This window comes from Episyrphus balteatus, chromosome 3 (genome assembly GCF_945859705.1).
Source record: "Episyrphus balteatus chromosome 3, idEpiBalt1.1, whole genome shotgun sequence".
NCBI lineage: Eukaryota > Metazoa > Arthropoda > Insecta > Diptera > Syrphidae > Episyrphus > Episyrphus balteatus.
The window spans coordinates 23,011,929-23,039,108 of NC_079136.1; the positions used below are offsets into that span (position 1 = coordinate 23,011,929).

General features: G+C 30.1%; 1 protein-coding gene across 8 annotated transcripts in view; it reads right to left on the bottom strand.

The window, feature by feature from the left end:
• The window catches only part of LOC129916474 (sex determination protein fruitless), a 124,684-nt gene extending 121,567 nt beyond the window's left edge, over positions 1 to 3,117 (bottom strand). For all 8 annotated transcript variants that reach the window (XM_055996455.1, XM_055996454.1, XM_055996457.1 and 5 more), the window contains exon 1: positions 3,043 to 3,117. In XM_055996455.1, coding sequence (XP_055852430.1) covers positions 3,043 to 3,050 — 8 coding nt within the window. In that variant the 5' untranslated portion in view covers positions 3,051 to 3,117. The remainder of the gene's footprint in view (positions 1 to 3,042) is intronic.
• Between the last annotated feature and the right edge of the window lie 24,063 nt (positions 3,118 to 27,180).

The following is a 27,180-nucleotide window of genomic DNA, read 5'->3' on the forward strand; positions in this document are numbered from 1 at the left end:
AAAGGAATAAACTTTACGAATATTTAATGAACATCTTTGAATACACTTAAAATTAATTCACAAGATACTTTGTATAAAACCAAGTAAAAAAAAAAAAAATTCGCAAAAATTCCGGTTCCTTTAAGTTACTACCTATCATTTAAATTTAATGCATACACCTACCTAAAAACCTCCTTCTCGTCGATTTAAAAAGACAAGATTTTTTTTTTTAAGGTACTAAATTAGATTGAATAGTTAAAGAATTATGTAACATTAACGAATATATGCATATCTATCTATTAATTTAATGTCTTTTTATGGGGATTAGATATATGAGCATGTGTGTAATCATACTTATTCAATATAATGGTCATTTTGTGGTGGCCCTCAAGGCTTGAGAAGCAACACAACAGAAAAAAGAGATAAAATCAAATAAGGAAGTTTTGTATTTATTTTTTTCTGTTTGGAAGCTACAATTTTATTGAAAGGTTTTTTGTTTCAAATTTGCAAAATTTTGTTTTGTTGTTTATTGTAGGTAGTCGGTGATAGATTAAACGATTTGTATTTTGCAAAAAAAAATTTTTTTTTAATGAACTTTAATTAATTTTTATTACCTTCTAATTTTTTCTTTTGCTGATTTTTTTTGTTTTCTTTGAATAAAGTGCTAATTTTTAAAATTACATGGTTGAATAGAAAAAGGAGGAATCTTTGTGTACCTTGAACTTGTTGGGGTTTAAAAGAACAATTTGAAGGTCCCATTTATTAAGAGAAAGAAATAAACGTTGTGTTATAGGTGTTTGTTTAAAAATTTTATTTAAATTATCCTTTACTCCTATAAGGGGACCCAATTTTTTACTGCAAATATTCAAACATTTAATTTTCCAACGGAAATAACATTTAGCTAATGAAATGCATGTTTTCTAAACAAGATTTTTATTCGCTTTTTTATCAAACTAATTTGTTTATTTATTTTAACATTACTAAAACCAAAATACAATTTTTACTTATTTAAAGGTCTCTACAGTACACCAGCTTCTTGAATAGTCAATTTTATGTTTTGGAGTGAACAATTTGTACAGTGTGTTCCTTTTTCCATTAAAATTATTTTATCGTTATTATTTTTTAACTTTAGTAATCAATCAATTAAAGTTCCAAAAATGCACATAAACATTAATTTTTAGAAATATTGGATTTAAATGTTTTACTTGCAGAGTATGTAAGCAGGGGTACTATGAAGTAAGTTTCGCTATCACAAAAACAAAATCTTACTAGATAAAACATTCTCAATTGACATAAAATATTGAACGACGCAGAAAAAAAAACATACCCGCAAATTGCTTGTCAGCTTTTTTCAAAATCTTCCTAGTAAAGACAAAGAAGTGCAAAAGTGGTAGATAGTCTTACAAGAGCGATAAAATAATTTTGAAAGAACCAAATAGAATTTTAACAGAAAACTATTGTTGCAATTTTTGTAAGTAGAACTATATGTATTAGGGCGTTTATTATCTAAGGGTTTTTTCGAGAATCAGGTTCCTTAGTGGAAAAACTATTTCAAAAGATTAAAAAAAATAGCCTAATTTTTTCACATTTTTATTTTGACGCTAGATGGCGTGCCACGAGGGTTAAAGTTGATTCTCATTTCAAATAGGTTCTTACTTATGAGGCTTATGAAGTCATTTTTTTAAAATATGGTCTTAAAGTGAAAATGCTCAATGAGGTTCTTGTCTGAATAAAAAACACCGTTTTTAAAGAGATATAAACACTCTAGCACCAGAGGCTTAGTCAGGTCATGCATGTTTTTTTTTGGTTTTATAATTTTTTGTTATGCTATTTAATATGCTTGTTTTAATAAACCTTAAAATACATCCATAATACATATGTACATACATAATACATACATCTGACTAAACCAATTTTGAGCTCTGTGAATTTTGTTCATTGGAAATATAAGCATTTTGACTGAAATATGAAGGGAGGTATCAGAAATAAATTTGGAAAACATTGTGCTACAAAATATTGTTGAACATATCACTCTTTAGAAATTTGTAAATAGTTTTACAGCGAAAAATATTTTTTATTTGAATTGAAAAATGTTTTTATATGACTTTTTCGAATCTAATGCTTATTGATTGATTGCACAAAAAAAAAAAATCGAAAAATAAAATATAAATTGAACAAGAAAACTGTCAAAAATGTCATGTATTTGAAAGTCCTTAATATTCTATAGAACTCAATTTTACTAAATCTTAAATTTTCAAAAAACTTAAGGAAGTGAAAATATGCCCAAACTCTTAATAAAAGTACATTATGTTGTAAAAAATAAAAGTACATATTATATACATAAATGTAGCTACTGGAACGAAATTTAAATGACTTAACAACTTTTTACAAGGAATTCAGCTTTCAATAAAAGTAGATTAAAATAGTTTAAACCAAATTAATAAGTGTCGGTTTATTTTTTGTACAAATTTCAACCCACAAAAATAGCATCGAAAAAAAATATTTTTGAACAATATTTGTATCTGCAATTTTTTTCCTAAACAGCTTAATACGTTAGTTAAAATCACGAAGAAAGAATTTTCAGACACCTTTTTTCAGTAAATTGCAGTGTGTTGAAATTAAAAGAAAAAAAGTTATTGTATTAAAAAAATGTTTTGTCACAAAATTAAATTCTGTTTAAAGATAAATTAATACAGTGAAAATTTTATAAGTTTGTAAATTTTTTGTTTTTTTTTTTTTTTTTTATAAACAGTCCGATAAATGGGTAGGTAGGTACATACATAATTTACTTTTTTATTTTTTTTTTTAAGTTTTAAACTTAAATTTTTCATATAGAAAATGAAGGTTTTCATAAGTTAATAAAATTTATGTAAAAAATTACAAAATAATAAAAAGTCACAAAAGAGTCTTTACAAAAAAAAAAACCGACGCTTATTTAAATAAATTCTAATGTTTTGTTTGAAGTGCCGTTGAATAATTTTAAGGAATAAGATTTTACTAAAATTATGAATAGCTAAATCGTAAAAGAAAATAGGTATAAATAAAATAAAAATTGTAACAAACCTCGTCATATCAAGCAAATTATATAATCCAAAGTAACCATCAGTTTCTATGGAAGGCAGTTTTTCAATAAAAAAAGAATTTCACTTTCCGATATTGTAAGTTTACAAATCCAATAAAAACTATTTTACTATTTTAACCAATATTGTATCATTAGAATTGTGTAAACTGTTTTAATACACTTAATTTTTCACTTTAGTTTTTTTTTTTTTTTTTTTGTAATAATAAAGGATGTCAAAAAGAATTCTCTCCACAACAAACTGTTTCAATTCTTAGAAGACGCATTAGATATGTTACACCGCATCAAAAATGCAGAACCACCAAATTTTTTTAAGACCATAATCACACACACACATCACAAACCAAACCAATAACAACAGCAAGTAACGAAGAGAGTCTGTAAAAAAACTTTTAAAAAAGTCCAAAATTATTATGTTCGTATTGGTTAGATGGTTAGAGCTATTTGTCTGTCTGAATTACACACAACATTTATACAAGTTGATGTGTATATTTGTTGTTGTTGCCAATAAAAACCAAAATATAAGGAACTTAATGCGAGATCACTCCTACTAACACACATTTAAGTTTGCAAAAAAAGAATTTTGTGTTTTTTTTTATATTTATATTAAAAAAATTGCTTGCCACCCACAACAACAAATTATTATACACAAAAAAATATTTAATTCTTTGCTCTCTAAATTTTTTTTAATGCATACGCGTGCATATATTCATCAGTCCTTAAAGAAAGAAAAAAAAAAAAAAAAACAATAAAAACCGGCCAGCGTTTTGACGACTTGGAAGCTTAAACTTTTTTTTTGCTCTGGTATTAAGAATGTTAGCTTCCAGAATTTCTGACTGTAGCTAGTTCGTTTGCGAATTTTTTTTTTCTTACATGTGCGGCTGATTAATCAACAAAAAAAAATAAAAAAAAACACTTAGCAAAAAAAAAAAATATCAAGGGCAAATTTAACACGTCGTCATTTGCACAAATGTATTACAGAAGAGATATTATGGTTTTTCGTATAGTGTTGTTGATGTCTGTTAATCGCATAGTTGTGTATATACATATATCTTTAAAATTTGTTTTTGTGTTTTTGTTGTTGTTGTTTTTTTTTTAGATATAAACACACAGATATATATATTTGGGAACGCCGTTTGTATACATTAACTTTTTAATTTGACAGCCGTTGCCAAATATTTTTTTTTTTTGCTGTTCGCAGATTGGGTTTTTAATAATTTTTGCACAATCGCCCCGAATACATTTTTTTGTTTTACTTTTATTTGATTTTTTTTTCTTCTTCTTCTATCTATTATAACATTAATGATGGTTGCGTATTTTTAAAGAAAGATACAAGTTGTATCTAGATACTTTAGTTTTAATTTTTTTCAAATCGATCTCAATTGGTTGTTGCAAAAGCAATAAAACCATAAATGGCTATAGTTGTTGTATTTCATTTGCTTTGGCGCTGATCTCATCCTTTAAGGTTTTTATAGAGGAGACATTGATTAATTTGATAAAACAATAAAAAAAAAATAAACAAATTTATTTTGTAACACTGTTTTTATATTTAATGTTTTTTTTTTTGTATTTTTTTAACTTAGGAATATTATAGAGTTGTGTATATATATTTTTTAAAGTTTAAACTGAGTATTTATTGCACTTTGTTTAATGGATTTTTTTTGTTTATAGGTTTAATTTTTTTTTTTAAATAATTTTTTATATATTTTTGTTATAAGAAAATTTTTTTTTTTTAATTTTTTGATAAAATTATTTTTTTATTTAATCAAAAATGATCGCGCATTAGACGACTATTATACGACGACAGCGAGACGACGATGACGATAACGACGACTGCAGCATAGTAATAGAAGCGAGCATTGTTCAAAAAATCCCAAACGAACTATTATGACACACTATATCTAATAAACAGTCGGCTAACTACTAAATGTTAACCGCGTGCATACACTATTAGTAAAGTCAAATTCTAGAGCTTGAATTTTGCGAAAAAATAAAAATTACACCAGCAACAACAAAAATAACAACAACAACAACAACAAAATCAACAACGATGACGACGGACGAAAAGATTGGCTCTAAATCGGTGAAGAACGGAGAGGAATATAGATACGTTTTGTTGTTGTTGTAATTCCGTAAAAAAAAACCTCTAAGCACACGTATCTAACATAAGACGAAGAAAAAAACTATACAACGATTTTCAACAACGTCGACGGGTAAAGTAAAAGAAGACGACAACGACGACTACAATGAAGATGAGAGGAGAACAGGAAAAAAAAATTGAAAAAAATTGAAACACACTGTGCAAATATCAATAGAGAGGTCCCCGCAAAAATTCACGAGAGCGAGAGCGCAAAACTTTTATGCACACAAAAAAATAACAAAATTAAAAAAAAAAAAAAACATACATGAAAAAAAGTATCTAAAAGTGAGCAGCTATACTCTAAAACAACCTACTCTCGGAACCGCACAAGCAGCCAGAAGTTAGAAAACAAAACAAGTTGTCCCTTGTCTAACCTAAACTACTACTACCTCCTCTTATGCGATCTCACGAAACACGAACGAATACACCAACCACACATTTTTAAATAGAGGAGATATCTCTCTCTCTACTCCTAAAAGGCAAAGAGAAAAACCCTGTGCGAAATAAACATTGCAAAAAAAGCAAAAAAAAATAAAAAACACATCACGATAAATGTGTAATATTATTCAACATATTTGCGAAATTCCTTATAATAGCTGCACACACAAAATACGAACTACACGAATGTGTTGTGTGTATAAGATTGTATTTGTAATAGATACGCACTCATATATTTGCACACGATCTTTCTTACGCTCGTGCACCTACAAGGAACGACGAGTGTTTGTCTCTTCTAATAAGCAAAAGCTAGAGTCAGCTAGCAGGCAGGCATACTAACTAGCAAGATCCTAAAAATAAAAGAGAGCAAATGGAAGTAGATACACTCTAGCCAAGCCGGTAGTGATACTGCACTTGCTCTTTTACTCTTTTCCGTTAGAGAAAAAAAAAAGAAAAAACAAAATATCTTAAAGATACACTAACAGCAAAGCACAGATATAAATGAGATTCGCAAATAACAACGCGCCTTTTTGTCGTGCAAAAAAGATCCCAAAAACAAAAACAACACGTAGAAAAGTAACGAGCAAACGAATGAAGATGAACGAAACAGAAGAATTAGCGATAAAAGTAACGCAAAAAAACTAAATAACTAGAATACCCCAGATCGAGAGCGCTATAAAGAAATTGGCACACAACAACAAAAGATCCAACTTTGATGATAAAGAGCGCGGCGATAGATACAAAAACAACAACAACAAGAAAAATTGCAAACAGACATGTGCGCGAGGAACTGATCTATAACGAAAAAAAACTGCCTTTAGAGACTAGAGCCAGAGTCAGAGAGATCTTAGATCTCACAGCTAAGCTCTCCTTGTGTTCCTAATATCTATACCACGAGATAGATAAAGTACAATATCTTACAATAAACATACACAAGATACAAGAAAATTCGTAAAAATAAAATTCAATTGTATTTTCTGTTTGTGTGTGTGTTTTGTTTGTATATGCCTTTGCCTTACCTACCTATCTGAGGGATCTTTTTTAGAGAGATAGATATTTTCGCCGCAGGCAACATTCCAATTCCTCCAGGTCCCGTCGATCGTCGCATATTCGTCCCCGTCTACACATCGTGTGCTATTGCTTGCTGATCGCATCATCACAATCCATACATGCAAAAACTAACACAGGTGTAACGGATCATCCGCAAAAGGGTTGTTAAAAAGAACAGCTTTTTTTTTTTTGCTTTTTTTTCAAACTGAAGCAAAAAGAAAAAAAAAATATCCTAATATATGAACGAGCATATGCAAAAGTATCTCTCTAAGCATTTTTTGTTAGATGTAGTGGTTTTTTAGGAGAGCCAGAGAAGATCGCGAATTATGCGCGAATGGTTATGTCTTTTATTTTTGTTGTTGTTGTTATTTTTCTGGTAGCACTCGTTCATCTCTTTGATCATTTATTTTTTACTTCATTTTATTCCATCCACCAATCTACTATTGCTCACCATCACCATCACCACCATTCACCACACCCTTCGAAACGGATTAAAATTTTATTCGCAAATATTTTTTGCAACTCTATGGGTGTAAACGCAATTTGAAGAGAGCATCGTTGTTTCGTTTGGAGAGACAAGAAGAAGCGCATAGATAACAAGTGAAAAAGACACATGGTTGACTACCGAACCGATACATGGGGGGTTTATGGGTAAGTTAAAGTAGTAAAGTTTTTTTTTGTGCAAAGTGTGAAGCATGAGAAGCATTGCCAGATGCATTTTGCTCTTCCATCTTAGGGGACTTAGACATTCTAATATGGTTGGATATAGTTCACATTAGTGTTTTTTTTTTCATAAGTCTTTTGAGCTGAATATAAACAAAATTTGCGTATTAAGAACCGGTGTATCTACCGGACATGGCTTATAACTACTTTTTTTTTGTGTAAATTTCTTTTTTTGAAAAATACAAAGTTTTGCGATAAATTGCATTGCTGAAACTAAAATTTTACTTTTTTTTTCTTAATATTCATACCGAAAAATTAAAGAAAACATTAACAGCTGAAATTAATTTCTTTTAATTTCCTGCTGCATTCGAATAGCCTTAATTGATGTTTTTAACATTTTACTGTTTGATTTTTTGTTATTATATATTTGAAAATCTCCAAAAACAGTAAAAGTTTTGTTGAAGAATTTATAATCTTAAATTCCATTGATTGTATCTTAAATAAAATTTTAGCAATTGATAATGACAAAACATCTTCTCCTTTTTCTTTAATTTAAATAGAATTTTAATCTTGGATTAGAGGTCTAGTTTATATTTTTTCTACCTTTTTAATCCGACATTTCGAGTGTGTTTACACTCTGCTTTTTAATACTTAAAGTCCAAAATATGTGCTAACATTCTTTTGAATCCTATTTATTCTTTTGCTTAGAATTGAATTTACTGATTCAAGAATGGTGTAGAAGGAAGAAATAGTCCTTTTAAAAGGTTTTGACCTCTGAACGTAGTAAGACATTTAACTTATTGTGTTAGAAATAATTTTTGAATATATAACCAAGATTCAATCACTTAAAAAAATTGGCTGCGTTTATTGAGATCTTAACCCTCTGTCGGCACACGGGTGCGAATTTGGCAGGACAAAAATAAAATGTGGTCACAAAAAAGTGTCTTTATAAGGGTGAAAATACAATTTTTTGAATACAATATTCGAATTCCTCGGAAAATTCTACATCAATTTCATATATGATTCTTTATAAAATAGTGAGCCCGAAAAAAGTTCTAGCGACATGAAAAAGTATAAGCCAAATTCGCAAAAAAGAGGTGTTCCTACAGAGGGTTAATAATAGCTAAATAAAACAAAATTTAAAAAATTTCATCGAATTGCTTACAAAAAGAATTGATTTTTCAAAAAAAAAAAAAAAAAAACAAAAATAAAGTTCTTATTCAAAATAAATTTTGTTGAACTTTGTATACTACGCCTAGTCAAACGCGTTTGTTTTGATTTTTTGGTGTTGGTTTTGTGTCTTGTTCGAGATAGATCAAGGCAAATAGAGAGATAGGCACACAAGCAGACAGTAGCACACATCTCAAAGTCAGTCTCTATCATCAACGTGCAATGCCTGATTTCAAATTTGTTTTATTTCAAAAATACCACACTTGCCCTATAGCACCTAGATTTATCGCCAGAAAACACTCATTAAAATTTGTTCACTGTGACGTATACGTACTTTTTTATTTAAATTTTATTATATTGTTTTTTGAACAATAAACCTTTCCAATCACAGAGTTTAGTATTATTAGAAACCATTAAATACCTTTTTTACCAATAAATAAGTAGCAGCACTTTGCTGCATTCACTATCATTAAAGTCTCATGTTTAATTTACAGTTTTTTTCAGATTTGTTTTGTTTTAAAAATCCTAAACTTGCTTAATAGAACCTATATTGCAGTTAAGAAATCCTCTTAAAATTGGCTCACTGTGGCGTATACGTTTTTTTTTTTTTAATTTAAATTTTATGTTATTGTATTTGAAAAGGGGCAACCCTATGTTCTATGCTCTATCATAAATCTGACAGTTTTAAATGGAATAGTAAACGTTAGTAAGCTCTTCTAATATAGTAACTTCTGTTTCAAGTACCAGGAAGTTGTTAGCATAAAATGCAATTAAATAAATAAAAAAATACGTATACGCCATAGTGAACCAATTTTTAAAGTGCACTTCATACTAGCGATGTGATGCTGTAAGTAAAAAAAGCTTTTTGAGCTCATCTCAAGTGGCAGTGATGAAAACCTGATATCAAACAAACAACTTTCTGATCTAGTTTTTCAAGGAGAAGAAAATAACATTAAGGTCTTGAAGCTTATTTTGGACATAATTAGGTATGATTTTTTATTTATGAATAACATAATTTAAAACTATACTTTTCTAGAGCTAAATATATCATATTTAGAAGAATTAATGTTGTTTTCAGAAAGGTATTGAACATACCTCGAAATCGTCTATAACACAAATTGAATTTCAGGTCAAAAATAAGCAGATTTAGAAAAAAAAAAATTGCAACAATCGTCTATGCTGGCAGTATTTGATCTAATTTTATGTTCACTCATTTCCAAGCCTTCTCAAAACAAATACACGCCCATTCAAACAGACACATACATACACACCAATAAAACCGGCGAAATTGTATAAAACATTTCAAAGCAAAATAATATTGGCAATAATTCCACTTGCTAGTCTTTGCAGAAAAAAAAAATAAACCTCTTGATTGAAACCTCTTTCTTTCTAAGCAACGCAATCAAATGTAAGACACAGAGCAGAAGCAGTAACACCAGAGTCAAGTCAAACTACGTTAGTTAACCTTCTTCTCTATAATATGCTATCCTCTTTTCGCTTTTTTCTTTTACTCTCTGCTCTGACTATGCTTCCACAATTTAAATTTGCTATTTTTTTTTTTTAAGTATCTGCTTCTTGCAAAAAGCAAAATTTGAAAAGTGTGTGAGTGAACATTTTTGCACTTTAGTAATGCTCGCAAGGTCGTTTGTCGTAACTGATATTGAGCTCGGCTTGGAAGCGTGAGCACAAAACAAAATTGCAAAGAAAAAAAAGAACAGGCGCTAGCTGTGTACGAACCACGGACACATGCTAGAGAAGCATAAAACGGCCTTAGCAGCCAAGCTTTTTTTGTGCGCTAACAGCACAGACACACTGTGCGCTCGCTGCTGTTTGCTGTGTTATTGGTGAAGTGGAAGTGAAGATGTTGGCGCGCGTTGGCTATGGCAATGGTTGTTGGTTGTTTGGCCCAACATTGGAATAGATTGATGTGGGTACTGCTATTTTTTTTTTGCGTTACATTTTTCTGTGTATTGGTGTTGTGCGATCATGTGCTTTAGTAACGGCATTAAAAGCTCGATGCTTTGCTGCTCGAAATGAGAGAAGACACACACAAAAAGGGAAGAGAAATTGGCAAACAAAAAACCGAAATAAAATAGTAATGTGGGCAATAAAACGAATTATTGTATCGAAAAAGTTAGTGTTGAAAAGAGATGGTTTGGGGGGATAAAGGGAGGGTTTTTTTTTTGAGAAAAAAAGACCTTCGCAAAAAAGCAACAAGAAGAGGCTAGAGGAGGAAATAGATTATTTGCTACAAGGTTTGCAAGCTGGAGATTTTCGTTTTCTTTTATTACTTTTTTGCAAAAAAAGTGTAGGTCCACGGATGTTTAGTTAAGTTGTTGAGGGGTAAGAAAAATTAGATGTTTCATAGTATTGGTTAGTTTAGTTCCAAGTTTATTTGTTTTTTTTTTTTCTTTAGCGTAGGTTTTTATGTTTGTTTGTGTTTTTTTTTTTTTTTTGCATTTCAGTAAATCGTTTTAAGTTTATGTAACTGTGTTCAAGTTAAGTTTTTGAGTGTGGAAGAACTTTGACATTTTCTTATCTCTTGCTTCTTTTTCGATATAGGGATATAATGCAATCTATAGATAGATATATGTAGGTTTAGTTAAGCTATTTGAAATTTTTTGTTTCAAGGGTGTGTGATTTTATAGAATTTTGGCTTTGCAGTCAGGGTAGTATAGTTGTTTTTAAGTATTTACCTGATTTTTTCTTCTACAGATCTGAAGCGATCTGTAACAATAAATTGATCAGGTAAAATCAATTTGGATTTAGAAAATAGATTTCAAAGAGAAGTTGGAGGTTACAGAAAAAATATCAAGGGCTTTACTTTCGTGTAAACAGCACGCTCCGAAGGGTTGATAAGCTACGATCGTAACGACTTAAGGTTTTGACCAAACATGAAGATCTTGTACCTACTGGCTATGAATCTTAGTTTGAAGCTTAAGGCAAAAAATAAAGATTTTCGTTCAAATAAGCACAGAACGAAAAGTGTAATTTTGACTGTTTCAGAAATGAAGGTGGTATAAAAAGCTGTATGTCAAGAATCTTCCCGTACTTCAGAGCTTAAATGAGTTTATAAGGAGTCTTTATGTATCTTACCAATTTCAATATATAACCTTTTCATTGTTAGAAATCGATGTTTTTTTTGAAAAGATAAACTACCTAACAATTAATTTATTGATCTTTATCGTTAAACGTGGGGAGTTTTAATGCAACTTCAAAGAAATTTGTTTAGTCATGTTTTACAATATCTCACACTTGTGGTTATTTTTTTTTGCTGGAAAAAAATAAACTTAATAAAAAATCGATTACAAAACGTTACGATAACAAACCTTTTTCTATGTTATACGGTCATACTCAGTTTAAGTATTAATTTGTTAGAAATTAATCAATTTGAAAGTAAAAGTTTGATAAGATTACACCAAAATAACAAATCTAATCATTGGCACAAGCTTGTCTGGCGCAAAACTATGTATATTTATTGATTGATATCATTGACAAGACAACATTTAAAATACTTGGGGGAAAGTCTCTATAGATTAAACAAATGTTTTAGTTTTATTCATTTTGACAACATACACTTGCATTTTTCAAATAACACTTAAACTAACAAAAAACAACAACTGTATTTTCTGAACTTTGATCGCCAAAAATAATAATAGACTATCAAATATTTTGGTAGTTAGTTAGTTCCTAAATTTATGTTTAAGAAATTATGCATACAACAAAACGTGCAAAAAATTAAGTTTATAGCTTTTTATGTGCGAAATTTTTTGCAACCTTTTCATTTCAATTCTGGTCATTATGTAAATTTAACTTAAATATTTGTTGATGATATCTGGTTTAGTTATGAAATGTGTTGGAGTCTAATAAATTTAGTATGCATTTATTTATATTTAGCAGTTTTGATCTAGTTTGAGGGCATGGACATTAATTAAAATGTAGATGCAGTTATATGAAAAAATGTGTTTTAGTGAACGTATTTACGGACCAAAGTTAAGGTTTATATTTAAAAATCATTATGTGAATAAATTTTATAGTAACAATTTTTTAGTTTGTTGCTTAATAGGACAAGTATAAGTTTCATAAGAAAAATAAAAGTATTCGTTACTTTAGTAAAATGAGAAATTCCTGTAACACTATGTGTGACAAAAACCAGCCAAGAAACCTAGTGACCTAGTATGTTTTGTAGAGTTTTTTTGACTAAAGTAAAAAGGCATATTTTGTGTTTTCAATATAATCCCAAAATCTGGATTTAGAAGGAAAGAAAATTACAATATCTTGAAAGTTTAGGTTCTAAAGGACATACATATTTACATATAAAAACAATCTTTAAGAAAAAATCATCTTTACCAAATTTCAAGAAAATTTGGGTACCCATTTAGACTGAACTTTCTTATACAGATTGACGCACCAACGAAAGACCAACGGACATCATGACGCAAACCACTTTTTTGGAATGCTTCATCATAGCAAAGTAAGATATTTTTTTTTAATTTTTTAATTTTGATCAACTGTTTATATAACAATACTTTGCCTTAATGGCAACAATAGAATGAATTTTACTATTTTTCAAAGTTTTGTATCAATTTCCAAAGTTTAAACATTTAAACGGTCACTGTGGCGTATACGTAATATGTATTTACTTTTAATATTGATCAACTTTTTATATGACAATGTTTTTCCTTAATGGCAGCAATAGAATGAGTTTTACCATTTTTTACAGTTTTGTATCAATTTTCAAAGCTTAAACATTAATGGTCGCTATGACGTATACGTAATATTTGCTTTAAATAAATTGCTGTTGCTTAAGAATAATAATAAAATTTTAATAATTTGGCATCAAAACATTGATATTTTGTTTCGAATATAAATTAAAATATATTTCAAATTTAAAAGCTTGTAAATTGGTTGCAAGTTTCATTTCAAAATGGTAAGAACTGTTTTGGAGTAAAAGAAGTTTTTCTTAAATTAAATTCAATTTCCCCTTTTGGGAATACCTGAAAACAAATGAAATAAAATTCGTTATTCGAATGACTTCAATGAGTTTACAATTAGATTAAATCTCTAAATAAAGTATTCTGTTTTACTTTTTCTCAAAACATTTTTTTTTTTAAGAAAAACTGAACACGTTTAAAATAGCTTGATGTACAGATGGGCGAGGGGAAGGACGGATGGAATGACGAAAACCACTCTTTTAAAATTCTCCATTAACGTTATTTTGGTTTTGTTTAAACCTCAAAATATTTTTTAAACACGAATCCAATACACACATACTTCCCTTCTAAAGCAAGTATTTACCTAAAAAATTTTTTGATAAAAATACATATATAAAAAATACTAGCTGACTCGGCGGACTTCGTCCCGCCATTTTTTGTATTTATTTTTAATTTTCGACTCTATAATTAGTTAACATTTTAAATGAAAAAGGGAATCAAAACTTGAAAAGTTCGTAAAATGAGTTTAAAAATATTCACTTTTAAACTTTTAGCAAAAGTGTAAAATATGGCCTATGTTAAAAACGGCCAAAAAACTTGGGACAAAAAACTTGTTTTTCCCGTTATTCGGTCAAAAATCATTTTAAAAATTCAAAAGTTTGTACATGCATGCGCATGATTAAAATCTATATTTCCTATAAGTTTGAGATTTTTTGCAGACTTTAAAAAATTCCAAAAAAATAAAAGACTACTCAAAAATGTCCCTAAAAATTAGGTTGTTTTTCAAAAATTTTTATTTCAAAATACAGGGCCTATGAAAAAAATCCGTTTTAGATCCCTAATTTTTTTTTTAATATCTTTCTCATGGTGTAACTCAAATTTCTGTGCAAAATTTTGCGTACCAGTAATTAGTCTTTTGTCGAAGGGTTATGACTGCAAAAAAACCTTCACAACTTTATTTTGAAAATTTTTTTGAATTTTTTCAATACCTTTTTTAACTATTGAATAAATTTGTCTATCATTTAAAAAAAAGTCAACTCTTTACGACTTACCGTTTAGAAAATAGCCTCTTTTTTCAATGTCGTGTTACCCCTATTTACCCTATAAAATCTTAAATTTTTTTTTTTCCTTTAAACCTTCTCCTCTTATACCTCTTTGATTAAAAAAAAAAAATTAAGAAAATAAGTCAGCCGGTGTGGCCGGTTAGCGAACGTACACAAAACCAAACTTTAATATATATATGTAATAGATGCACCGACCCATTTTCGAAAAATTGATTTCTCAAAATCGAAAAGAATTTTTTTTTTTAATTTGTTTTGAAACTATTATAAGACGATGCAAAAAAAAAATTCAGTTTGGAAGATTAGTATAAGAATACACAATTTGGGCTCCAGGTAAATTAGATAATTAATAATTATGCGAATGCAATTCTGAACAATATTTAAATTTTAAGTCCTTGAGACGGTGAAAATAAATTTAATGCCCATTCAGAAATAATTAACTTAGGGCCATGACTTATCTATAGTCGTACACTGAATTTTAATGTACCTGTAATTTAGTTTGTTCTGTTCTTCTTGCCAAACGAAATAAATGCAATTTTGTTAATAAATTAACCCAAAAGTGGTTATTCTTGTTGAAATGGTTTAAAATAATTACCCTCATACTATCTAACTGTTTTACTTAATTTGTGACTTTATTTTAGAAAAGAATAAACTTTCTCTAATTATAGCCAACAATTGTAGATAACATTTAGGTCGGTGTGGATTACAATGCGTTGTTCAAATGTGTTGTCAACTAAATCAATCTGGACATTTCTTCTTTCTCAATGCACAACAAACAACCTGTTGAATGTATAGAAAATTATTGTTCAGCAATAAAAAAAACCACGAAAAATAGAAACTCAAGTCACATTATCTAGTTCGGCAAGGACATTCACCTTACACAACATGCACTTCGCACAAGCAAGAACACACCAGCATCATCATCATCATCTGGAAAACTCACTTGAACCTAAAAAAAAGACAACATAGATTCTGGTACAAGAATCGACCCTAACTGCAATATTCGGAACTTGATTTTAATCTTGAGAACATACGAAAAAAAAATGCCTATTTGCACATTCGGTTTGGTTGGTGGTTCAGATTTAGTTTGGTATACGTTTTACACCTGGAACTCTTGGTCTTCATCTCATCCACATTGCATCAAAATGTAGAAAAAAAAAACTTGAACAAATTAACTTTTTTTTTTTTTTAGTTGTTGCTAAAACTTCTTTCTACGAGATGAGGAGAGATTTTTCTTCTTTTATTCTTCCTTAAATAACAGAACCACGATTCGCCGTTATCAATTTCAGGTTTACCCCGGTTTTTGTCTTCTTCTTTTTCTAGTTTGGATTTTATTTATTTTTTTTTTGTGATTTTTCTTCTTTCTTGCTTTTTATGCATTACTGTTTACCTCTCTTACAATTGATGTAAAAATAGCCAATGCCAATATGCGAATCGCAACATGAAACATCCGCAAACGATTTTCTATTAAAATACAATCGCGATACCTTACCTACTACCTACGACGAACTGGACAGATGCCTCCCTACAGCATCATTCGTTTTTCTGCTAAAAAAAAAGAGTTGCCATTCTACTTTTTTCAATGAATGTTGGGTTTTTGGATTCGTGGAGGAAAATTGTTAATCTTTAAGGAAAATTGAGAAGAATCCTTCCTTAGATTCAAAAGTTATTTCGCATTAAGCATAAAAAGTTAATAAGATTTTCACAATTTTTGTATCAATATTTCTCCTCTTTCACTATCGATCACTTTCAAACTACGCAATAACCATATAATGGCAACCCTATAAACAGCAGCATCATTTAATGTTTGCCTACGCTGCTGCGGTGTACTATCCTTGGGAAGGGAAATCAGTTAAAGAAATTACATGTGGGTATGCGCGCGAGGAGGGTTCCGTAAAAAAAAACAAACAAAAAAAACTAGAAAATGCTTAGAAATCACAATTTTCTAAAGACGCAAGGAGAAGAAGCATCTAAAATGAACCTTCGTCTTCCTGAAACAGCAAACCCGTCCATCGTATGCAGAGCAAGTCCATTTGCGCTTCCTTATAAAGTTAGCCCTAAAGGAAACAAGTTTCCCTCCGCACAACAACACACACCGTCGTCGTCGTCGCGACAAACAGCGATATAAACACACACGGATTGCTGCGCTGCTGCAAGGCTGCAACTGGTACTGGAAAAACAACAAACGCTAGGCGAAGATGATCTCTGACAGTGCACAAGTTCTGGTGAGCTGAACGGACAGTGCAACAAGTTGGCCTAATCTCTTCCTCCTTGTTGCCTATTCATTATTATTTATTTTTTTGCCCTGCGAAAAGGTGGGCTTTCTTTCTATATGTATACCATTCCACCAAGAGAATGGTGGTAGCTTCTATATAGAGTTGATATGCTGGTTGGTTGGTTGAGGTTTTGCAGCAGGGGCAACCTCAGTAGGAAGACCATCATCATCATAATACTTACATTCCCTGCCTTTAGAATATATGTATACTACGGAATTGGCCATGGCGGCTGAGTGTCCTCGATTGGAACCTACATAGATAGAGAAAAATGGCATGGTATCTATAAGTATAGTGATTCTAGGAAGTGATGGGGCTCATATGGCAATGTCGTTACTTCATGAGACCTTGCAAGGAGAGCTATGCGGGATGGCAGTGGAAGTAGAAACAGTTGGAGGGAATAAACAAATTCATCCCGCAACAACCTGCTGCATTGAAATGCAGAAGTGTGTACACACTGGTTTGTGGTTGTTTTCTTTTTGTTGTTTTTACCAAAGTGACTGGTTCACATGTTACTTCTTTTTGTTGCCTTTGCTCCTCGATCGAGGAAGATCGATTACGATTTCTTTCTAATTCTAGGTTGTTGTTAGAAGAAATGAAATAAAAGTATAAGCAAAAACATAGGAAATACTTTATCCTTTGGGTATATGAATGCTGATCTTGTGTTGGTGTGACTTGATATGGAGAAGGCCCTACGCAAAATGTAAAAATATAATTTACAGTCAAGAAAGGTAAGAACCATTTTTTTGTTAATTTTGGTATCACGAGTTTGAATGTTCTAATGTACCTAAATTTTTCAATAAATAATTCTTTAAGTAAGCACAATAAAAATAAACTATTTTTCTTATTAAAACTTGGTGCTTGGTTCAATATTGTATCATTCTTAATTTGAAACAGAACTATAATAAATAACAAAATTGTTCTGTATAGAAAAATTGAAATCTAAATGCATTCACTTAGTGTTGTAGGGATAATTACAAGGTAAACATTCAATCAAAACTGAGTACAAAATGTACTATTCAAAAAGTTAGTTGGTACCTATATTCTAAAAGACAGAACAAGGAAAAAAAAAGAAAGTTTGGCAAAAATATAGTGAACACATTTGACTTTGTTTCCAAGGCTAAAGCTGATTAAGAGCGAATTTTTCAATCTTCTAATAAACAGTCAGTTAACTGTTCGACGAATAAAGTTATTAGGCTCATAAACAATCAGATAAAAACATTGAATTTTTCAATCAAGAATAATTTATTCTACAGAATAACAAAAAAAAATTGTCAAATTAAAAAATATTTAAAATTAAACGTCATTTTTATTCATGATTGTTTTTGTTTTCTTGTGTTCCACTGTATTTTTTTCAAAATTCTTTCAAAACAGCTTTGACAACTGACACAATATTTTTGTTGAGATTATTCCTTAGAATAATTTTTATTCGTATCTGAAAGAAGCAGATAGTTTTATTCTTAGGAATAAGCTATATCTGCTTGTTGAAAAATTGATTTTTTCTCTATCCTTAGGAATAAGTACTAACTGACTGTTTAACTGACTATTGAAAAATTGGCCCTAAGTAAAATAACTATGAGTTATGGTTATACATAGGTAACCATTTTAAATAATCACAAAGATATCCTTAATATTACTCGAACCTTTTATCATTAATTAATTGAAGATACTAATGGTGTCGGAAAAGTTGAGGGGAATTTAAAAAAAGTATATTTTAATTTTTTTTTAAATACCTATAGGGGAAGTGGGGGCAAGACGGTTTTTGTACTAGGTTGTGTGAAAAAAAATTAAATTATCAGGACTTTTAATATAAAATAAATGGCTTATGGTAATATCGATTATGTCTGTAAGTATGAGCAAGTTTAGTTGAAATCCCGCAAAGTTATAGCAAATTTTGTGATTTTTCATCAAATCGTCATGTTTTGTGTGAAAAGAAATTTGTACTTTTTTAAATGAAGTATTTAAAAGTTTTAATTTTTTCGTTTTTTGTAATAAAAGTTTGGAACCGATGAAAATATAGCATACGTTTGTGATTATTGCAAAAAAAAAATCATATTTTAAGATAGAAACTGTTGATAGGGCGGTCTTGCCCCATGTGGGATCAAGACGGTTTTTTGTTAGATGTTTTTTCAAAACGTATTATCTTTTGTTCAGTATTTTTTAATTTTTTTATAAATTTCAAAATATAATCTTTTTAAGCCTCACAGTTTCGATTTTTTTTTGAGAACTCCGAAATGAATCAAACTATTAAAAATAAAATGCATGACTTAGTCGCACGCAGAGATCAGAAATAAATCTCAACCTTTTGAAAGGTTCCTTAATAACTCTTATTTGTCGCCATTTTAGGGGAGTGGTGCCGTATGAAAGCTTATATTCTCATCTACCCGATAGTGGTATAATCGGGTTTTTGGATTTTTTTCAAAATTCCGAGAAAATCGCGTTTGAAAGTTGAGGTAATTTTTTTTTTCGAAAAATCCCCGAATCTTTGATCGCTCCTGGAAGCTAAATTACTTGAGAACAATTTTTTGGAGTGATGCCAAATGATAGCTTGTGTCATGGGCCTACGCTTTGCACATTGTCAGATTTTTAAAAAATCATCTTCCATGTTAAACCGCCACATCATGCCTATTTTTTCAGAATCGGGCATAACTTTTTTTTTACCTTTAAGTTCTCCCGGTTTGAGAACGCGTGCACCTACAGGGACGGGAGTGGTACCCAAATGTAGGTTAGAGTCCCCGCTACCTTTTGGCATCAACAATTTTTTTTTTTTCAAAATTCCGAGATATAGCCGTTTGAAGTTGGGCGAGCGAAAACGCTTCTGGAAGCTGAACACTTTGACATAGATATTAGAACATCGGTCTCCTGAAATATTCGAAATTGCATTGGTTGTACTTGTCGCCCCAGCCACTCAAATCACAGTTTAAAACTCATTTTCGTCTTTAGATTTTACTTTAAACAAAAAGAGATATAATCTTGGGTCTAAAGAACTTTGAGAGTCTATTTAGTTCATACATTATTTAATACTTAAACTTAGAAAAAACATGCTTTTCATATTTATTTTTGCAATATAAAGACATTCTTTACATATTCGACATTTTCCTTTGAATTGACCATTTTTGATTTATTTTCAGCGAAATCGGTTAAAGGTTGACCTTTTCCATTTATTTTTTTGTAAAAATGTCAACCGATAACCTGTATTTTTGATTTTTAAAAATAAATCTCAAACCTTAACGAAACGTATTTCAAGCAATATGGTAACTCTCAGAGAGAAACCAATTGAAAATAAAGGTTGACTGTTATTTCTGATCCCTGGTCGCACGTACTTGTTCTTTTGTTAAAAGTTGCTTAAAAAATTGAATTCATAAAAAATATGTTTACAATTTTATTTTGTAAAAAGTTTAATTTTAAGTCGAAAAAAATATGAAATTTGTTTTTAAAATTACAAAAACATCTCTTTAAATTGTTTAACCTCAACACAAAGTATTTAATTTGATTTCTGGTTAAGCAAAGAATTCTTCCAATTACTTTTTTTTCTTAAATCGTAAGAGCCATTTTAAGAAAAATAGTCATTTAAAAATAAAAAAAATTCAAAAAATAAATGGTATTGGTATGGTATTGGCATATGAAAATAGGTTTCAAAAAATTGATTGATCCGTTTTCAAAAAATTAATTTTTCAATAATAAAATTTGATTTATTTTTGGCAGGTACCGTTAACCCTCTGTAGGCACACCTCTTTTTTTCGAATTTGGTTTATACTTTTTCATGGCGCTAGAACTTTTTTCGGCGTCACTATTTTATGGAGAATCATATATGAAATTGATGTAGAATTTTCCGAGGAATTTGAATACTGTATTCACTATTACAAAAGAATGTATTTTCACCCTTATAAAGACACTTTTCATTTTTGTCCTGCCAAATTCGGACCCGTGTGCCGACAGAGGGTTAATAATGGTTCAAAAAATACTTATAATAATTTTTTTAATAAAACCGTTAGAGCTTTTTTTTTTTGAGAAAAACGTCCTTTTTCATTTTATTCGTATGGTAAGAACTCCATTCATTTTAGTAAAAAAAAATTGTATTTTCTTCTTAGCGAATCACCAAAAAATCTTTACTACTAAGGTTGAAGTAAATCGCTTCAGTAGTTACAGACATACGGTCAGATAGAATTGGGAGACCCACCGTTTTCGCATTCTCTATTTATTGGTATGTAATATCTGATTCATATCTCGATTTTTCGAGATAAATTCTCTTATAGTTGAGTTTTGGGTCACCCAGTTTCTTAAAAAATAAAAATAAAGTTGATTTAACAACATTAATTTTTTTGTTTATGCGAATAATTTTTTATTTCAATAATTTTATTTTTAGTTTTTTACATTAAAAGTACATGTGTTTTTTGCCTTCACATAGTCCAGTATTTCACTAATCTAATAATTTTGGCAACAAAATAGTCTTTTATTGAAAATTCTGACGGTTTAAGTTAAACCTTATACTCATACTCAAAGTTACTAAAAAGCCCACTTTTCAAATTTGATTTTACCATCTGATTCCTTAAAGTTAAACAGATCCTAAGGATAAATATAACAGTAAAAATAAAGGGTACAAATTTTAAAGCCTTCCTATTTATACTTTACTTTTAGCACAAAACAAACATTGATCAAAATCACGCAACCAAACTAAGTTAAAAAAGATTCATAACCATCGGCCAATAGAGATCATGAAAATGAACCTTTTCTTCTATAATAATAATGGGAAGATACAAACATAGTGTGTGTATCTCGTGGATAATGGTAATTTAATTTGTTCACAAAATGTACATTATGCTAATGGCAATAAAGGCTAAGGCCCATAATAATTCCGCGGACTATAGGTATATATTCTATACCTCAGTCGCGCGAAAGATCGTTATGTTCCCAGAGCAACATAAGCCCCGATTACTAAATCAAGGCTTTATGAATGTTAAGACCATAGCGGCCGGTTGGCAGCACGCATCTGTAGACTATTCCATCGATGCAAGCAAAAACAGTTAAGATGTGCAGTTAGGCAAAGAAGTGTTATGATGCCCAAGCCCAGGCGCAATGTGTACTGTACACAAACATGCTTCTGATGGAGCGTTCAAGGAGAGGGTGGCGCATGTGAAAAAAATCCAATGGCCGTCATATGTGATGTGGCCCTAAAGCACACAGCGCAGCGCACTGACCATTATTGGTCAGACCGGGGTCCAGTGCAGCAGAGGCGAGTTTGCTTTCTTGGTGCAGAACTGCAGATCAGACATTAGTGCTTCTTTGGACGAGTCCGGCAAGTTAGTTAATTTGAACCGACAATGGAGAACCTTTTTTGTGCAAAAATGATTATTACGCCTTGAAAGATGGTGGTCCGCTGTTGCCCCTCTGTCGCTCATTCTGATGCTTATGATGATACCATACTGCGTGATGTGTGTGTTTGGTGTTTTGCTGCAGTTGCGGCCCATTCGCTTGCCACACTTGATGCTTGGATGCACTCTTCTTAGCAGCTTAGGATTTATTAATTTATAATTATTAACCTGGCTATGAGCGATGAGTACGACACGGGTAATGAGCTCGAGTGTATTAATTGTTTCTCCTAATGTTTAATTGTTTATTTTATTATTTTTTTATTTCCGTAATGTTGCTTCTGCTGGCTGCTGTGTGCTGCTTCTGCGTTTTTTTTTTTTTTTGCTTATATCTGATGCAGCTGCTTCTTCTTACAGCTAATTGATTAAGGTTTTAAGTTGTAGACGGGTCTGTACTGAATATGAGTTAGTTTCATATGTTGCACTGACGTTCTTTTTCTTAACGGTAAATGTGATTTATTTTCTTACAACATGGAATGTGCACTCTTAAATTGGTTAAGTGGTTCAGGTATGAAAAAAAAATATAGAAAAAAAAACGAACATAGTGTTGCAGAAGCTTGTTAGAGGGCCTATAAGAATCTGATGTTAATTGATGCCAACAAGAATTAAGAGGCCTATGGTAGAGTGAATTTAGTTTAACGAAAATCTGGTTCAAAGAAAGCTGCTGCTGTGTTATACCTGACTCAAGATAGTATAGTTGCTAAGGGAGATGCACCGAGATTATTATTTAATTAAAAATTTCATTGTAGGCTTTAAGAATATTTACTTCGATTAGTGTTTACACGTAGAGACGTTTTCTTTGATCAATTAAAATATTTAATAGAAAAAAAAAATCAGTTTATTTTATAAGGAAAGGTTTTTACTAGAATCTTGATTGGATATAAGATACAATTTCTAATGATTGGGTGGAGTTCATTTGCGTTTGGAGGAATTTAAACAATTTTAAAATAGACAAAGCTTTCCCAAATGATTGTAGTAGGTTAAATATACTCGTGAATCAAATATACCTATTTATTTTATTTAATTATTTCATTTTTCGTGATTGCCTACAATCTGTAAGATATAAAATCGGGTTGGGGTCAAAATTCTGCCGGGGTCAAAATTCTTTTGTCAAAATTCTGCTTTCAAAATTCTGCTTAACAAAATTCTGCTTTCAAAATTCTGCTTTTCAAAATTCTGTTTTTCAAAATTCTGTTTTTCAAAATTCTGCTTTTCATAATTCTGATTTTCAAAATTCTGCAAAAATTAAAAAAGGGTTTGGAAAATGTTAAAAAGCGCGCGCTTTTAAACATTTTCCAAACCCTTTTTTAATTTTTTGCAGAATTCTGTAAAATCATCTTTTTGAAAAATTATCTGCTTATTTGATTACTTACACACATAATTTGTCATTTTTTAAATGCGAATTAATTTTTGTTTTATAAATGAATAAATTTGAAAATATTAAGAAAAGGTTTTTAATATTAAACATTTCCGAAGATAACTAAAAATTTATTAATTTATCAAATAAAGATGAATATTCAAAAATTTGAATAAGAAAAGGAATATACAACATCGGTTCCAATTAGTATACATATTTTATTTGAAAGAAAGTCAGTATATGCATTTCAAAAAATATTTGCGACACTTAATAAAAAAATTTAGGAAAGAACCAATGTTGAATTACATTGATGAGGTGTATTTTTCTTTAGCCAGCGCATATGCTATAAAAAAAAAAACAGAATTAGCAGAATTTTTTTTGTTCAAATATAATGCTGGCAGAATTTTGAAAAGCAGAATTTTAAAAAGCAGAATTTTGAAAAACAGAATAGAAAAAGAGCAGAATTTTGAAAAACAGAATTTTCGCTGAAAAAGCAGAATTTTGAAAAGCAGAATTTTGAAGCCAGAATTTTGACCCGATCCCTATAAAATCTTATAAAATAGAGGTAAGCTAATTTTACACAATTGAGCCAAAAATGTTACTTTAATTAATAAAATTGAAAACAAATTAAGGATATGAGATATCTAAATACATAAATTCAATTAATATTGTATAATAGCAAATTTAAATTCAAATTGAAAAATGAGCTTTTAGAACTTTTTTAATGCTTGTTGCACTTTGGTTTTCTTTTATGTTACGCGGTAATGAGTTCCAAAGACGGACGGAATTTACAAAAAATTATCGCTCCGATGTTAGATATGAGAACCACGGGACGATTAACTGATGAGATCTGTGCGAGGATCCAATTCTAATTTTTTCAAAGCAGTATTGTGGACGCCAGAATATCAGAGAATAAAAGTAAACTTATATTACTTATTTTTATTCTGTCGTATCTACGTAGCCCGTATACATAACGTACGGTAGAATTAAATGCAACATTTAGTTTAAGTTTGCTCACATAATTACAATTACAATAAATTTCGCTACCATAAGGAATAATCAAAGTCCTAACAAGGAGAAAACGCGTTTTTGTTGGAGTAAAAGCTTGTGTAACTCAAAGTGTAAGAAGTGCACCATATACTTTGCCAACAATTCCATTAATGTGGTTATCCCAGGTCAGAAAGAAGTTAAAGGTCACTCAGTTAAAGTTAAAGGTATTGCTCAGAACAATCGGTGGAAAGTACGTGATATCAATAGATTTTCTAGAAATGACAATGACACTTAGATTTTTTAGGGTTTAAAACAAGACCATTTGACTGCGACCAATTTACCACTTTTTCCAAGTCCTCATTGACACAAAATGCTCCATCCTCAATAAGTCCCAGTGGGCAGCTAAAATATAACTGAATGTCATCAGCGTACATGTGAGATGAACAATTTGCAAGTGAGGATGGAAGTTCATTTACATATATTGAAAATAAAAGGGGTCCGAGAATGGATCCCTGGGGCACACCAGTAACATTTGGTAAAAAAAACTAGATAGTCTATCTCCTATGTGTTTTTTGTATAAAATTTAACTAAATATTAAACCTCAAAAGGCCCTGTATTACGATGTCCTCAAACATAGGAAGAGTAAGAAGTGGGACCACGTTTTCTTAGGCGCAGGGACATAAGTCCCCGGGACACAAGTCCCGAATTTTTTTTTTAGGGACTAATGTCCCACTTTACTGGGTCAGAAGTCCCGAATCCAATTCGGGAATTATGTCCCACCCTACTGAGACAGAAGTCCTAAAATTTTAAGTCGAAAATGGGACATTAGTCCTGAAAAAAAAAATTCGGGACATATGTCCCATGTGGTTCAATTCGAGGTCATGAGAATAACTGAATCGATGATGATAAAATAAGTGATTTTTAAAATTTTTTATAAGGCGAAACCAAAACTGCTATAATTTTAAATAGAAATCCAATTTTTTTGTTAAAATAGTCAATTTGAAGTATAAGAATGTCAATTGAGGTATTAAAACTGTCCAAACATTGTAAATTTGTTCACGTCATGGAAATTTTAGAGGTTTTTGTCTCTCCTGTAAAAAAATTAAAATTTCACTTATGTTGTTTTAACAATCACCGATTCAACTGCTCCTCGACTATCGTCAAGGACATCGATCTTTTATGAACTTTCAAAATTCCTCACAAGTATTTAAGTCATGTTTTAATGCATTAAAAAAATTTCCGAAATACTGCAAAAATGGGTAAACAATATGTATTTGATAATATTTGTATAGGTATTTTTTCATTTTTTTTTTTTCAAAAAAACTAGGTAATTCATAAAAAATAATTTTAGTTGTTAGTATTTTTATAAACAATTTTTGACACAAATATTAAATTGTTAGCAAAACATTTATGGCAGAAACATTAGCGAGCGAGGTCTTTAAAAAAACTTTGGAATAACCAGAAAAATAATTTAATAAAAGGGCCTCAACGATAAGTTTAAACTTTAATGTTTTTTTTCCACTAAAAGGAATGAATTTTTAATGTTTGTTTAAAATAATACTCTAATAGTTGCAAAAGGATGTTTTTCATCTCACAAGCGATAAGCATTTTAAATGTTTTTGTGTTAGGGGAGATTTTTTTTATAAAAAATATATAAAGCCCACCTAAGTGAAGGATAACAACTGTTGTTTTGACATTATATCACCAATTTTAATAAAACATACACATTTTGACGTAAATCAAATTTATTAGTTAATTTTTTGTCTGCACGTGACATGAGGAGGAATACAATGTCAAAGAACCACTTAAAAAGATACAGTCAGAAAATAAGAACTTCTGTAGGTACCTGGGAATTCAATTTAAACTCAACTTAACAATTTTAAGATTGAATTTTAGGTTGAGTTTTTCTTCAATGTTTGTACCACCTTAACCAACCTAATTGTCATTTGGATTATTTTATATTTCTCCATCGATCTTAGAAATTTTTGAATTATAAACACAAACTAAATAACAAACTTTTTAAAAAATCCTGTTGCACCCATAATTTCTTATCAAAGTAACTTTACATTTAAATCAAGATTAACAATTAGCTTAATTTTTAAGTTTTGTCAGTTTTTATATTCTATAATTCGAAATGACTTCGTTTTTTTCGTTTAAAATGTACCAATTTAATTTAGAATTTTCCAGACTCAGAATGCTATTCTTTTAGTGTCATTTATTTTTAATAATTTTCTTGTAAACACCTGTTTTAAACTAACAAAAGTGCACATGCAAAAAAATCCTTGCTGCAGACTCTCTCATTACTTTTCACGATTTCCTGGCATATTTTCTCCCACGCTAGCCAGAAGAAACATTTTTCCATTCATAAAATTCATTCAACAGATTTCAGATGTTTGTCAATGAATTTTTGAAAACAAAATTGACACAAAACCAAAAACAAAAAAATTCCACTAGACACTCATTACAATTTTAATTAGATTTGCTCCACTTTCCACAGTTAAATTGTTGTAATATGATTTTTACTGCTTCCAGATGATAATTGTGTCGTGTGGCAATGCAATAATGACGCACAGTGGCAGTGTCTACATTAAAAAAAAAAAGAATAAAAATATTTTCCACACGATTTCAATTGGTCACATAATATGCTTCATGGCAGCAAATTCACATCCAAGTCGCA